Below are 15,479 nucleotides of genomic sequence, written 5' to 3'. Positions count from 1 at the left end.
ACTCATTACACCAGCAGTTATTATCATTATTAATATTAATGATATTACCATACACATACTGGATGTAAACACCATTTGGTTCAAGAGCTGTGTGTGTTGTCTCAGTCACACATGAATTAAAATAGGATTATAATACATTATGAATAACAAAACTATTATTTAATCTTCAAATAAATGATTTATAGCATGACACATTAAGCCAATTAAAATGGGCAGATCTATTGCTCCAAGACGGAAGTGCCAGGTTCACAGGTTCCCACCCATTTAGTAAGAGGGCAGTTATATCATGTCAAAGATGCTTCTTGCTTACATTGATGTGATGTCTGAGTAAAGACTCATACTCATAAAGGGCATTCACAAACAATATGTGGCTGAGTGGCTGGTATATTGCTGTTTCCAAAACCTCAAGAGAAGTCAAACAGGCTAAGCAATCAAACAGTGCAAATAAATTTGATCATTTTAACGATCTTTACTTATTACTTGATGTATTCAAACCATTTATTTAAACCATCATTTATTAATTTCCCATATAGGGTCTTGGTGGCAAGGCAAATTTATTTCTATAGCACATTATCATACACAGAGGTCATTCAATTTGCTTAACAGAAACAAAAGAAGCATAAAAGTATAAGTAAAAAGTATAATAAGAAAACAGTGTCAAAACAGCATGAAAAAACAGATTATAAAACAGGTAATATCGAATTAAAATGCAAGATTTAAAGATTAAATGAAGGCAGTGGAGAATAGAACAGTTTTGGAGCAGATTTGAGCTTGTCCAGCAGTGGGCAGTTTAGTGGGTGAAAGCCGATTTTGAACATTTCAGAAAGACCAGACCATTTAGTAAGTAAGTCAGTAAAGTTTATTTATATAGCACCTTTCACAGATAAACACCACAAAGTGCTTCACAATAAATGTAAAAGACATATAAACACAATGGGGATACATAAAATCAGACAGCGGTAAAAACCCTTGTCTAACTAAAAGTCTGTTTGAGTAACAGAGTCTTCAACTGCTTTTTAAAAGAATCAACAGAATTTAAGCGACATAAAAAGGGAGGCAGTGCATTCCACAGTCAGGGTGCCACTGCTTGAAAAGGCCCTCAGGTCTTAAAGTGGGTATGGGGGATCACTATCAGCCTCTGACCTGATAACCTCAGACTGCAGGTAGTGTGAGTGTGAAGTTGTATGTGTGTTCGTCTGTGCAAGGCTCTAAAAGTCAGGACCAGAATTTCAAAATAGATTCTAAGATGAACTTTAATGACTTGTAGACAATAAGTGCCAATTAACAGTGGTAACTAGTAGGCAGAGGATAAGTCAGAATTAAGTCAAAATTTGGAGGGCTTCACTGATAAAAGACTCGACTTGACTTTGACTTGGTAGTCATGACTTGAGACAGATCACTCAGAATTTTTTTCAATTAAATATTTACATTTTTCTAGATGTTAAGAAGTTATATTTTGTTTTTGAAAAATAACTAGCTAATTTCTAGTGCGATGCCTGCAAACCTCGCAACCTACTGGGACGCGGCAGACCAGCAGAAGCTAACACACAAGGCAGCTACAACCTCTTTGGTGGAGTTAATAAAAATAATAAGACTAATAATAATAATCGTAGCAGATCTGGACTCAGTAAGATTTATAAGGTGTATTCATGTTGAAAATAAGGTATATTCATGTTGAAAATAAGGCTAAACTTTTCATAACTACTTACTTTTAAATGTGGAAATTTGAGTTGATCGTTAACATTTCATAGAACTTGACTTGTGATGTGCTTGATCTGAGCAATGACTTGAATTGTCTTGTTTTACATACAGCAGGGACTTTACTTGACGTGCTTGATTTCTCACCACAGTAACTTGGACTTACTTGAGACTTGCTTGTGGCTTGGACATGTGTGATTTACTCCCACCTCTGTTATTAGTTCATGGAGAAAACACAGACTGACCCCTGTTGACTAACTCACTGCTTACAGTGAGAAACCACAACCAAGTTGTAAAATTACCTGATGCATGCATCTTATATGTGTCAGATGTTAAAAATCCTTATCTGCCCTACAGCATGTTTGAGAGTTTAGTGGGTGCAGTTTCATAAACCCAGGTTTATGTATAAGGACATAGTTACAGTGGAATGCCATCATACATAGTTCAAAAAGCCTGGGACAAGATCCTATAGGCAAATGCTGACATTCACTTTCATTGACACAGTCAATCAGGTTGTCTGCTTACAGGGTTCATGTGTGTGTGTGCGTGTGCGTCTGTGTGCGCGCCTGCGTGTGTGTCTGCGTGCGCGCGCTATGTGATATCTTCACCGCTGTGGCTGAGTGAGTCATTTTGCCCTCCAGTTCCTGGGTTTCTCACATTTGGATCTTTTACATACATTGCATAACACTCGTCGCGCTCTCTCACAGCGGCAGGTATGCGACATCAGTGGAGTGTAATGCTTTCACCCTGGCCATTCCGACTACTGTTGGAGCAGGAGAGGACCACTGCTCAGTTTATTATTTTATCTTTAAACCAGTAGATAGCAAAGCTGTCCGTTCCACTACTTTGTATTCATGTGATATATATATACAAATGTCACTTAGGTGGCAATCTGCATGACAAATAAAGAAAAAGGAAAAAACAAAACAAAAAGCATCTATCATCCGCTTTTAGAGATCAATTTGACCCAGACAGGCGTGATTACTGTAAGCCAATGTATTTATGTTCTCATTAAGATCCACTTGCCACGCTTGCTACTGATATAAGGAGTTTATGCATGAATAAGTAATTACTGTGTATGATCTTAAAACCTAATAATCCCCAACATATGAATTTATCAGAAAGCTATTGTAGTCTTTCTGATAAAAAAAATGACCTGCAGATACCTGCCCTGCTAGTCAGCGTCTTGATGGTGTGGGAATATCATTAGATTTGATTTCTACTCAGTAGCTATCGTGAGAAGACTGAAAGAGAATGAAACTCTTGCCAGGAAAAATGTACAAGAGAGCTCCACCCAACTGATCTGGCCTCTGTTCATCTTAAGGCTCCGTTGTTTTGCCATCCTACAGGATCACATTCCTCTGTAGGAAACCGTTACATGCTATGCATGTACTCAAACTTGTGGAAGGTTGTAGGGTTTTAAGGTGGTCTATAGGGATCCAGGTATAAGAAGATCCTTTCATCGATCAGATTACAGCCTTCATTTCACCTTTGATGACCTCAGTGAGGGAGAGAGGGAGCTAATTTAGACAATACCTGTGGATGAAAAATGGGAGATGACAAACTGGTGGAACTAGGAAAGAGGGGTTAACTAATATTGACTTTGGTTTAATGTCGTTGGACTGTTTTTTTTTGTTTCTGAACTACCTGAACTTTGGGGGGTCAGCACACAAAGAGATTGATGATGGGAGGGTTTTATTGTAATACATTAAAATATACATTGTTTTGGCAGAGGAAAAACAAACCAGCCAAAGACCACAATGGTATCTAAGGATGTGTCATCAAAGACAACTGAGAGTAAACTACAGGCCAACCTTGTAAAACTAGTAGAACTAGAATGCCCAGTGGACAAGAAAAAGCTAGAACAGCGTCCTGTATGCGTCAGTCAGTTCTGTAAATCCCTTAAGTCCTTGGCACACGATCATACAGGTAAACAGATGTTGATTCACAATTATTTGATTCTATTTTTAAAAAATTATCAGACCGGCGCCAGTAGGAAACTGAAATAAAATTTGCGTGCCGTGATAATGTTCCTCCTGTTTGTACTGGCCCTGGATACGTGTAGACGCCTATACATATACGCTTCGTTCTGTGCTTAAATGTGTGGGTCTCTTTGTGGTTATCTTACTGTCTTTCTGGTGTGATTTTCAGCCTGTCATTCAAACATACAGTAGACTATGCCAGGCCTCTTAAGCATCATAAAATTTGCTGCCAACATTTTTTGCACTTCTTTATTTGTTACATGTTGTTATTATTGACTGCTGAGTCAGAGGGAGGTTTAGAAACATCAGAGCCGTCTTTCTGTCTGAAGGGTGGCGAACCAGTGGCAGAATGTGGCAGTATGAAAAAAACTGAAGGAGAAACCAAAAGCAAGTGAGGGAAAGAAAGACAACACAGATAAACACACCATGTGGTTTATTTTTTTTAGTTCATGACAAGATGTTCAGACAGGTAAGAAATATACATCATGACTGACACTGTAAAAAGATTGTTTTGTAATGTTGACCATCGACATTCACACGCCCATATATTGACACACCCATATGAACATGTGTTATACACTGTATGTAAACAAACAAGTCAATTCCTGCATGGATGAAAATGTTGCTTTCGCTACAGGTATCACCTGCATAGATCAGTAATGAAACATTTTTTAGTTACAGAGTTGAAATCAAATAACGTCGTCACTAACAAGAAGAAAATGGCATGCATTTACAAACACGGTTCCATTCATGATACTGTAAATAGTTTGCACATGCACATGGCAAATCGATGACTGATTACAGTGTTGGAGGAATGAAACCTTTTGTTGGGTTTTGCTCACTGTGCCTCATTTCTGCCTCATGTTGATCCTCACAACACAACACAAGATGAAGATGCACAATCCTGTCACATGTGGCCTTTAAAGCCGTGCAGTCAAGAGCTGTCAGTTTGAAGTCTTAACGTTTTGAATGCTCAAAGCAATTGTCACCGAGCAGACAAAAAAAAAAAAGCATAACCATGAAAAAATAGACTAAATAGCTCACCGCGGTTTGATGTGGTGGTCTGGTATAGCTCTGGAGAGGCGGCTGCTCTCTGTTGTAATCTAAATGCCAATAAACCCATGGAAAATCCAAGGTATTCAAATTCAAGTGTAGTAAAAGTAAAAATAAAAGTTTCATTATTTTTTTATAAAGATGCCATGGATTTTCCTTTTCTTTGTACATGTCTGCATTTGTTCAGTGAATACAGTATGACTTCCCTCCGTTTTAGTTTTTTTTTTACTTTTGCTTTACCCAGAAAGTCTAAGCAAAGATGTAGTGCAACCGTCAGGCTCCATGTGGCTGCTCAGGACCTGTGCTTTCAGTTAGTTTCCAACTGGCAATGAGAGGAACAAAGGTTCAGCCAACAAATAATTTTATCTCAGCCACAACATGTTAGTGCATGGGGATGATATGCCTTATATGATTTGCCTGAAATGTCAGGACACTTTTACCAACAGCTTCAAGAAACTAATTAGAGTATTTAACAGATACTAGGAAAAATAGAGTACATTTTAAGTTGTAAAGAAAAGGCCAAGGTACTCAAGAAAACATTCAAAAAGATACAGAAAATCACAGCCAGGTCAACCATGCTAGGGCGCTCCCCAAAAGAAAGGAATGCAAATGTGGAGCGAGAGAGAGATCTCTGACTCCTTTGCTCTCTCTGTGCAGTAAAATTCAGTTTTTATGAGGATTTAGTTGAAAGGCATCTTTCCTCCTCATCTTCCTCCTCTGTTTCTTCATCCCTGGTTTGGGGAACAGAGGTAAGCAGCAGAGTGTCAGCATGGACTTCTTCATCGTCCGACTGGATCACGGGTGTATCCACTCCAGCCCCGCTGGTGTCACTTGAGCCAGACGATGTAGAGGACATGCGAGACTTTGAGCCACGGCAAACATCATTTTGCTGTTTCAAAGGTGCACGTTCCCTGTAGACAACCTCTGCATCTTCATCCTCCTCATCTTCGTCTTCGTCCTCACACTCTGTAAACAAAAGCTGTTAGAACATGTCGGTACCTGTCCTTTGAGTATGATGCACCTGCATTACTCCGTGTTTCTCATGAACAAAATGTAGGTCCGTCGCGCAAATAGTGTAGTTCTGACAACACCCCAAAAAATAACTTTGTGTTTCCAAGTCAAATTTGTGCATGTGCATGCAATGCAACTGAAAGTGTTTGAAACATGTTGTCAATGTAAAAAGGTACATTTATGACTTTATGTAGAAATTACATTTTTTAATAAGTTGTTAAGTCTGTTTTGCAGCAGACTCTCGGGTGTTAATTTTATGAGTTTCTATATCACAAAAACTACAAATAAATTCTCAGCCTGTGGAAACATTTGTAATTTTCACATCAAAGCAGTCTTGGGGATTTCTCATGGCACAACCTACAACAGTTGTAAACCTAAAATATTTTTAGCTTAAGGAACAAACCTGAAGCTGTAAATCATATGACTCGTGACTCATGAGGAAACCAAAATAAAAACCTTTTTCCATTAGCCAGTAGAATGTAGAGATCACTAGAAGAGTTCATAGTTTCAGTGTTTGCACACTATTCCACCATAATGTCCCATAATGTGTCAATTTTAAATGAGGCAAATTACTTCAGTCTTAGATATTTACTCCATATTCAAACCACTAATGGCAGAAGGTCGTTTGTAACTTAGAGGCAGTCAGTGCACCTGGTAGTGGGGATGCCAGCGCTCCCTCGTCTGCTCCAGAGCCTGAGTTAAGAAACACGTCGAGAGCCTCCTGGTCAGATATGTCCATCAGGTCCATCTGCTCTAGGACATCCACATTTACCTCCATAGATGAGATGCTGCCCATGGGAGCTGTGTTTATGGGCAGAGCAGCATTTATAACATCAATATACACTGTACATATCTAAAGTGATACATATCATCTGACAATATGCATGATGAAGTATTTGACTTATGAGTCATTGACACCTGGATAGTTTTGCTAATGTCTTAATCCGTTTAAATTATGTTCATAAACAGCGTCCATTATGGCTATGAATGTATTTTAAACATGTAAATAATTTGCTAAATAAAGTTCTTTCAGAGCAGATTGGGCAAAAGTGAAACAGCTGCCCATCAGCAAATAACATTTATATCCAGTTGTCATTTAATCATATATGTAGTTATGCCCCCAGGACAGAAAACCATGTAAGGCGACAGTTACTCACGTTTCCTGCAGTCGATCTGCAGGTGAGACGAGGGCAAGTAGTTGTCTACATCATGCTGGTAGACCTCTTCAAAAAAGCGCTGTCTCTCCCGCATCTTCAGGTGCTGGGCAGAATCATTGTCTAACACCCTCTGAGTGTTGTCTGTCTCCGCTGACCAACAAAAAACACAAAAAAAAAACATATCAATATATTAACTTCAACTGTCTTTTAATGTGTGGCGTATTGTCTTTTTTTTCAAATGCAAAAAAATGGCTTTCTCTTGATAGCAGATGGAATATTTATGACCTGTCTTATTCTGCCCGACACATGACGACCTGTTACTTAACTGTGTACCAAATCTCTCAGTTGCCTGATTTGTGTTTGGCTGGTTTGTTATGGTTGTGAAACTGCTACAAAAGGTGGTCATATACTTGATTTATAGCTTGCCAAGTCACAACTGATATTGTTGGAAGCTGTCACAATTTAAATTAGAAGTAATTCATTTGGAGCAAGTCCTGTCGTATCTCACACTTAACACATACACAAAACAACTCAAAATCAGGTTTTGACATGTTGTCAGTGTTTAAAAGAAGTTGCCGTCAATAGGAAATATTTTTCTAAAATAAAAAAAAAAGCACAAAAAAATAAGCTATGTTTTCAATGTAAAGACAGAGTTCTTTTAGTAACCTGCTATTATACTATTCATCCAAATGTTTCTTGTTTACGTTACTCCGGTCCTTTCTTGTGCATCCTCTTCCTACTTGCCATCCACTCAGCCCTGTCTGTGACTTTTCTCAAGGCAAAGAAAAAGTTCTGATGAGATTATTCTGACCTCTGGCGGTCATGATCAGACATGCAGTTTGAATTTAATGGCATCAGATTAGCTATGTGATTATTCTGCTGCATCTATATTTTTTAAAGTAATAATTTGTGGGAAAATGCAGCTTTTGCTTTTCCTTATTGTGTGCAAACTGTGCTCCCGATGGCACATTGCAAAGATGTATCCAAGTGGAGATTGAAGTCTCTGATAAATGGATGAGTTGACAGAAATTGGTCATCATGCCAAAACAGTGTTAGTCGGACAGGGTGGCTTTTTAATTACCTTTCAAGATGTTGGAATTTGTTCGGAGTGTGGTTAGAATAAGCAATTTAAACATATTCCTTATGCAAGCACTATTTTTGAGCTGCAGTTACTCCTTTCTCTGTCTTTGCAGACTCACACTGCAAACCTTGCAAATCTCTGAAGATGCACTAACTAGCTACATGTTGCTTTACTGGGCTCTTTTTTTTTTATGGATTTGAGTATGTGAAAATAGAGGCACGAAAATCAAGCAAGCATCTGTCCATAGGTCTGCCTCGAGCATCGACCTCTGCCCAGCTGACCAGCAGTGGTTGTGTAACCACACTGCATCCTCAGCACACACTGTGCCTTCTCCCACTGGGCTCCATGAGCTGACACTTTGACTCATGTCACCAGTGTTTTTTATGGTTGTGTGTATGTGTGCTTGCGTATGTATGAATCAGTAAGTGTGTGCATGTTCACAAAGACTGTATGTGTGCTTATGCATTCATGCCTTTGCTATTCAGTTTATGCTCATTTTGTCACCCAGTGTGTGTAATGTGTAACAATCTTCCATGACTAACATGTTTACAGGATGCTGGCAGATGGATCCAGCATGCACAGTAACAACATTCACTTCACTTCATCTACATGCAGACCTTGTGAATGTTGCTTTTCTCCTGTTTGAAAACAAACACAGCAACGCATCTGGTGTCACCCAACCTTCCTCTTCAGACAGCTCCCCCTCTGGAGACCCATTCCTAGTCAACCTATCAATCACTCTTCCTCAGTGCTGGAGGGGTGTGTGTGTGTCCACTGTCATGCACTAACAACAACCCTTTAGTCTGTCAGTCAAGCTGTCTGTGGAGGCAGGAAACCACTCTGTGGTTCACAGTCTCTCTGACGGATATTTGGTGATAACAGCTGGTGAAGTAACTGGGAACACAGTCAATGATATAAAGCTTACAGTGTTGTTGCATATAAACCATTATCCAGATATGAATGCAAACAATTCAAATCTTGCTAATATATCTAACTATTCTGGCAGATTTTGCTTCATTTTTTCCTGCTCTAATTATAATAACATGGAGTGGATGAGTAATATCCAATTGCCATATCTAAGTAATTCCCACAACTGCCCCACACGTAGGTGCTGTTCCACACACTACGTGTTATACATACTGTACTGCAAACACTGCAGTGTGCTGTGTCAAGGGTGACAGATTACTGTAAAGGAAAGACATATGTAAGTGAGAGGCAACATAGGTTTGACCTCAATAACTTAATAAGATAATACATTTTTATCAGATGCCAAGTTTACAACTCTGGAAAGTTACCAAGACTGCAGTTATTTTATCTTTCACCACAACGGTTGCAACATCAGACAAGTATTATCCGCTAGCAACTCATCTCCATCATCATCGTCATAATCATCAAAACACCATCTGAAGGCTTGTGCTGGCCCATCACCTTGATGGGTTTTTGCCTTCAATTTCCCTGCAATGGGTGTGTCTTCATAAACACACCTGAAATAGTCAGATATAGAAAATGGATTCGATTGACCCCCGCCACCCTCAGCCCAGGCCCCAAGAAACGTAGACACGCCAGTGGCCCAGCCATTTCCCATCAGTCCAGCAAGACAACACACAGCAAGAACAGTGTGAGTTACTCATGAGGCCTATGGCCTCAACCTGACATTGTTGCCCCCTGCTAGTGTCCATGGTTCCTCAGCAGTCAACATTTTACAGCAGTGGGAAGCTTTAGACAAATAAAGCAGTTACTACAGGCTGTTACAGCAATGACGAGGCTTCCTAATGATGATGATGAATCTACACAGCTTACATAAACTTCAGTTTTGCCTGGTGGCTGCATGGGTCTCTCTCTTTCTGTCCCTCTCTCTGAGCATGTCTCTCTCCTTTTTTTTTTTCTTTGTCTCTTCATCTAAAAATCATATTTCACTACTGAGGTTGAGATAGCCAGTGGACATGTCCAACCCACGCACAGGCTCAGCTTCATATCTCCATCTGTCTGCCCTTGCGTGGGAGAAGACCATGTATGTAAAAGGCTGACTCATTCAGATAACCTGAGAGTTTTCTACCACCCTGCTGTGGAAGACATGTAGGAGGTCTCCATGCAAACTGGCTACAGTTACTCTACTACCATGCTCTGCGAGAGACCCAGAAAGTGTTCATAGCCTCTGCTGGGGAATCCCTTGCTTTTGACAGGGGTCATTAGCTGCCAATGATCATTCGCTGTTTGTTTTTTTTTCCACTTTAAATCTGTCCGATGAGTCCGATGTTATTTGCTCTTTACTTATATGTAAGTTCAAGTCTTTCAGAGGCAATCCCAAGGGGGAAAAAAATCATATTGTGGGAAAATGAGCACTTGTTGCATAATGAATAACAGTATGTTTGATCATTGACTGCCAGCACAAGAGCGACAATGATGTTCGAGACAAGTTTGTAGCAAGGGTCAGTAAGCACAAAGTGATAAAGTAGTCTTGGTGTTAAACAGGGTAACTCATTCAGTTCTTTGGTTCTGCTGCCTCACCCTTATCTAGGCTGTGAAACGCAGGTCACATGGAAAGGATTTACTATGGGCGGGTCAATGAACAGAGAACAGCTGTGATGGCTGACTGCTGCTTTGTTAGAGAAGTGTTGGCCTCAGGATGTTAGGAGACAGAACTTATAAAGGAAGAAGATGGAGAGGATATAAGGAGGGCACCAGGCCTCAAATCTGCTGGTTCCATAGTGATTCACCAGATATAGTGTGTGACTACTGACACTGCACTAAACCACATTAGGAATTTGTTACAACCACTGATGGACAGCAAAAACAATATTATCTGAAAAGAAAGCCAGAATTAATAATTCAGTACGACTGCTCTGTGCAAAAACCGGTTCTGGCAGTGTCTCACATCTCAAACTCATTTTGCTGATGATTACCCTGGGACAGAGTAGCAGTGTTTTTATCCTTAGCACTGCATACAGGATCCAGGAATTAGAACTGGAGTCTCAGTCCAGGGACCACCTCCTTTTATGGGTGCATGCAGCCTATGAAGGTATATTCTTTGGACGACTGAAGGCTTCTGGGGTGAACATGCATTTTCTCCGCAGATTAGATTCTCTTCTGATGTTTTGCCATGGCCCGTTTGCATCAGCACCAACCTTTGAGAATATTCTCCCTGTGTTTGCTTCAGTGAATGTGTGACTGGCAGAATGGCAAGTCATGGCTTTTGTTCAACCTTAGTGGGGGAAAATTAGACCAATAGAAACAGTCAGATACAGTTACTTTTTCTGGACTGACTGTGGTCTGTGTGTGTAGTTTATCACAAGCCCCTGGCCTTGGGAAACAACACTAGCTTACTACTGCAGGTACGAAGCTAGTTCAGGCAAACATGCTAACCTTTGTGGCTTACATCAAAGTAATCCATTCTTTACATCTTTGCTGTTGTGGTTTTGGTTTTGTAAAGGCTACAAAGGCCTCTTCAGTCACAGAGTATCACATACAGCCTTATTCGCAGGTTTCAACATGTGGAGAAATCCAGAGCTTGACAGACCCGCCGTGCCAAGTTCCCAGTTGTTAAGCTGTGATTGGATGATCTCTATTAGGGGACAGCATTTAACAGATAATCAGTTTTATTGTAGGGTTGATGTGACTGTACTCAGAGGGACCAAAACTTAATGACTTCGGAAGTTGGCAAGATTCAAGAAGTTGGAGTATGAGTGGCAAATACTGGGAATGTTTCCAGGAAAATGAGCTGCCATCAGAGGAGGCTTTGGAAAGGAAATGTTCTGACATTTTTGAGATAAGATACAGACTTCAAAGGAGGTGGTGGCGGTGGTGGTGGTGGTGCCTCTGTACACAGTAATACTGAAGTCTATACAGTAGCTCCCTCAACAGAGTTCATTTAGAAAAACATTAGAGGGTTAGCTTCAGTCTGTGCGGAGAGAGAAAGATAAATGTTGTGTAGGCCACTAACCGAGTTAAGCCTCACAGTATTTAAAGAGCTACCCTACTGAAATTCCATGACGCTTGTGATCTGTGACGGGACCTATGCACCCTACCCACAAATCCATGCTCCATCTCAGCCCACACTGAGCCATAATTACCTGGGGCTTACTGTTATACAATACCGGTACAATCCCTCAACTGCACGCCCTACAACACGGGACTACTGCATTGTAGTGCATAACCCAACAGCTTAAAGCCTTGATTGTAGTGTATGTGCATGCATGCATGTAGGATGTGGGCTCTCTTTGTAAGTGAGAAAGAGAAAGAAAGAAAGAAAAAGAAAGAAAGAAAGAAAGAAAGTGGAGTGTGGCGTTATGCAACCTGAGCATGCTGTGCATTATTCCTGGTATAACGTAACTGTAGTGTCAGTGATTTGAGGCAAAGCTTAACTGGGTCTGCTTGCCTCAGATTAACCCCATACTGAAAAATTCAAAGGTGCAGTGATGCCATACAATTTTGTGTATTTGTTGTGTGTCAGAGCAAAAACACACACAGCATAGAAATAATTTCATTGGTTTTAGTGCTGCAAGATTTTTTTTGTCCTGATTTTTAATACTCTTTTGATGTTGATCAGATCATAAGCAGTTCTTTATGTCTGGGAGTCTAACACAGGATGTAGAGATGCTTGTGCGTGTAGAAGGAGGGGGTGGGTAGTGAAGGGTCAGAGGTGACGGTTTAGCTGAAGCACATGATTTTTTCATCCTTCTGGTTATTCTGCAGGGTCTGATCCTTTTACCACTTCCACTGCAGTGCTCCTGATAACACACACTACTAGTCTTTTTTACCAAGTATGATAAATGACACATCAGTCTCTGTGCTTGTTTCATTTTGCCCCAGCATGCAATGTGTATTTGTTTCTCTCTGTTGTCTTCTTATGGCTACATTACCAGCACCTTTTCTACGAGGAAAACATTCAATTCTGAATAAATGCGTCATCAGTCGCTCTGTATCATTTTAAGGGTGCAGTCATACATCAAGAGTCCTGGGAACTGCACCGAAAGCAGGGAACAAATGTTCCTATTGAACCAAAGAGTCACATGGTGTAGCATTCAATCCCCTTGAGGCAAGTGGAAAGAAATCCCATGATCATCTTTCTGTTTCCAGTGAACAGAGACCAGGTGTTTACGTGTGTGAGACAGAACTAGTGAGCCAGTCACATTTGACAGCCCATCTATCTCAAACTCCACCCCTCCTCTCCTGCAGCCCCCCCCCCCCCCCCCCCCCCCCCACCCCCACCTCAGGACTGATGATGGTGTCACCCAGCTCCCAGCAGCATACAGCCACATCATTTTTAGGTATTACTGTTGTTATTTACCGAGCCGCTCACTCTTCTCTGCGGGCCTCGTAGCCACAGCAGTCCATCAAGCATAAATCATTTATGAGTGAGATCACTGCACCACAACAGCCACCTCCCCCACCGTGCCTCCCGACTCCCCTGACTGCACGCACACACACACACACACACACACACACACACACACACACACACACACACACACACACACACAGACAAACACACACGCCTATCCATAAACACACAACCACGTAGTAGAAAGTAAATCCAGACAGGCCATTTATGATACCGTGTCCCGCCTCTTTCCACAGCACCCACCGCCATCATCGTCATACTACGTCATACTGCAGGAAGCTCAACCTGAAGCCTGGAGCAATAAATACTTACATGGACACATTATTTAAATATATGTGTGATTACTCACTCTTTTATCTTCTCCACCCCTCTCTAAGTATCTGATCAGATTGTGTACTCCCAGGCCATCCCCATTCCCGAAGCCATTAAGGCACTTCACTCAGGGCTAAATGCAAAGATGACCTCCTGCCATGCCCACTGCTCCCTATTAAGGTCAATCAAAACAGGGCTTTCAGTAGTCTGCACAAAGCTCATATGCAGTGCTCTGGCTCTACTCTGTATACAGTAAGAAACACTCACCCACACAAAAATTTATTCATTAAAGAAGCAAGTAGCATGATAAAACAGCAAATTGTTCTCTCTACGCTCAAGTAGAGCAAACTGCTCTCATGGGGTCATTTGTTCAGTTAGATAGCAAGACAGTGTTTCCCTGGCAAGCAGGCAGCAGCTCGCTTTGCTTCCCTGATTCTAAGTGAAGACTTTCTTCTTTTAGTTTGGTCAGACTCTAGGAGAAGTGTGTAGTAGTGGTTATGCCTTTGATGTAATTGAACCTCATCTGGATCAACAGCGTTGCACCACCATCAAGGACGTCAGGCTAATTTGGTTAAAAAGGGATGGCCTTTGGCTGTTATTATTACTTTGGACAGTTAGAGCTCTACTGCTAATGAGGGTTGGTTCAGAGCTGGGCCAGGATGTAAAAGGATTAAGTGAATATGTGTAATTATTAGTTGGTAATAATTTAATTAATCCTTCGGGGACAGTTTTCAGAGGAAACTTAAAAATAGCTTAGAGAATATTCTGTAGCAGCCACACAGCACCTAATATACATACTGTATTGATCCTTAAGTAAACTAACTAATGCTCGAACACTGAACACATCTCATGAAGGAGTCGACTGTTTTGTTGTCAGGCTCTGAATGCTCAGTTGTGAGTCGTCAGGAATTTATCCCCCACTACTTATTTTATATTAAAGCTTCTCTAGCTAATGAAATGCTAACATTTTCAATTAGAAACTGAAGAGACTATGCTCTACAAATGAATGTGATAAATGACTGCCCGTAGCTGAGAGATGAGCACGTCACATGTGAAATTACAGCAACAAGGCAGAGTAATTCATAAAGTTACAATGTGCTGCAAGTCTTTCTTCTTAGTGCCACGTTCTCTTCAGCTGCATTTCTGTCAACTCATACACTGTTGGTTACTTACATGCCAGTCGCTTGTTGTGGTAGGTTGACCCAGTAGACGACATGATCCAGTGGATGTGGGATTGTTTGAAGAGAGTGTTTTGCCTTTGAGTGTGTGGGGATTTTTCTTGTCCCCTCCTGTCAAGGCTCCAGGACAGGATGCTGGTGTGTGTAGTGGCTGGTCATCTAGTCATTGCCAGTCTCTTGACTTTGGTGCCAGAACCATCAAACACAGTAGACTCACATTACCCTTTATCTCCCTCCCCTCTTCTCGTCCTCTCTTTTATTCTGATCTGCTCTGCCTTTTTTTTCTTCTTTTTTTTTTTTGGCTGTGCTGGCTGACGTCCTCCCCCTTTCTGACTGCCTTTGCTGTTCTTTCTAGGTTTTCCCTCTCACTGCTTCACACTCTCATCTCGGATGCCTCTCTATGTCTCACACACACACACACATGGACACACACACGCTGTCTTGCTCTCTCTGTCAGACAGGCTCAGTTGAGTTGTAAGGAGCTGTGCAGCTTAGGGAGGGGGGGGGCGAGTGATAGTGGGCTACGGCACTGTGGCCTGTACCAACTGATGACAACGAGGGGGTCAGCTGGATCAGGAGGAGCACAGGCTCTTTACATAATATTGAGGAATATACCAGGATTAAACCCCTCCCATCTCAACCCTCAGGCTTCTCTTTATATTATTT

The 15,479-nt window shown here is 41.1% G+C and overlaps 2 protein-coding genes across 6 annotated transcripts in view; one reads left to right on the top strand and one right to left on the bottom strand.

The window, feature by feature from the left end:
• The window catches only part of zmp:0000000926 (uncharacterized), a 76,955-nt gene that overhangs the window by 30,316 nt on the left and 31,160 nt on the right, over nt 1–15,479 (top strand). The gene's annotated exons all lie outside the window — the stretch shown is intronic.
• Nucleotides 4,097–15,308, bottom strand: LOC130174496 (dysbindin-like). The gene is made up of 4 exons (XM_056384339.1): nt 14,809–15,308; nt 6,902–7,051; nt 6,396–6,545; nt 4,097–5,699 (listed from the first exon to the last, which is right to left on the bottom strand). The coding sequence occupies exons 1-4, from the start codon at nt 14,849–14,851 to the stop codon at nt 5,404–5,406; spliced, it is 639 nt and encodes a 212-aa protein (XP_056240314.1). The 5' UTR covers nt 14,852–15,308; the 3' UTR covers nt 4,097–5,403.

This window comes from Seriola aureovittata, chromosome 9 (genome assembly GCF_021018895.1).
Source record: "Seriola aureovittata isolate HTS-2021-v1 ecotype China chromosome 9, ASM2101889v1, whole genome shotgun sequence".
Classification (NCBI taxonomy): domain Eukaryota; kingdom Metazoa; phylum Chordata; class Actinopteri; order Carangiformes; family Carangidae; genus Seriola; species Seriola aureovittata.
The sequence above is the reverse complement of the archived record's forward strand: the minus strand, read 5'-3'. Positions and strand labels throughout refer to the sequence as shown.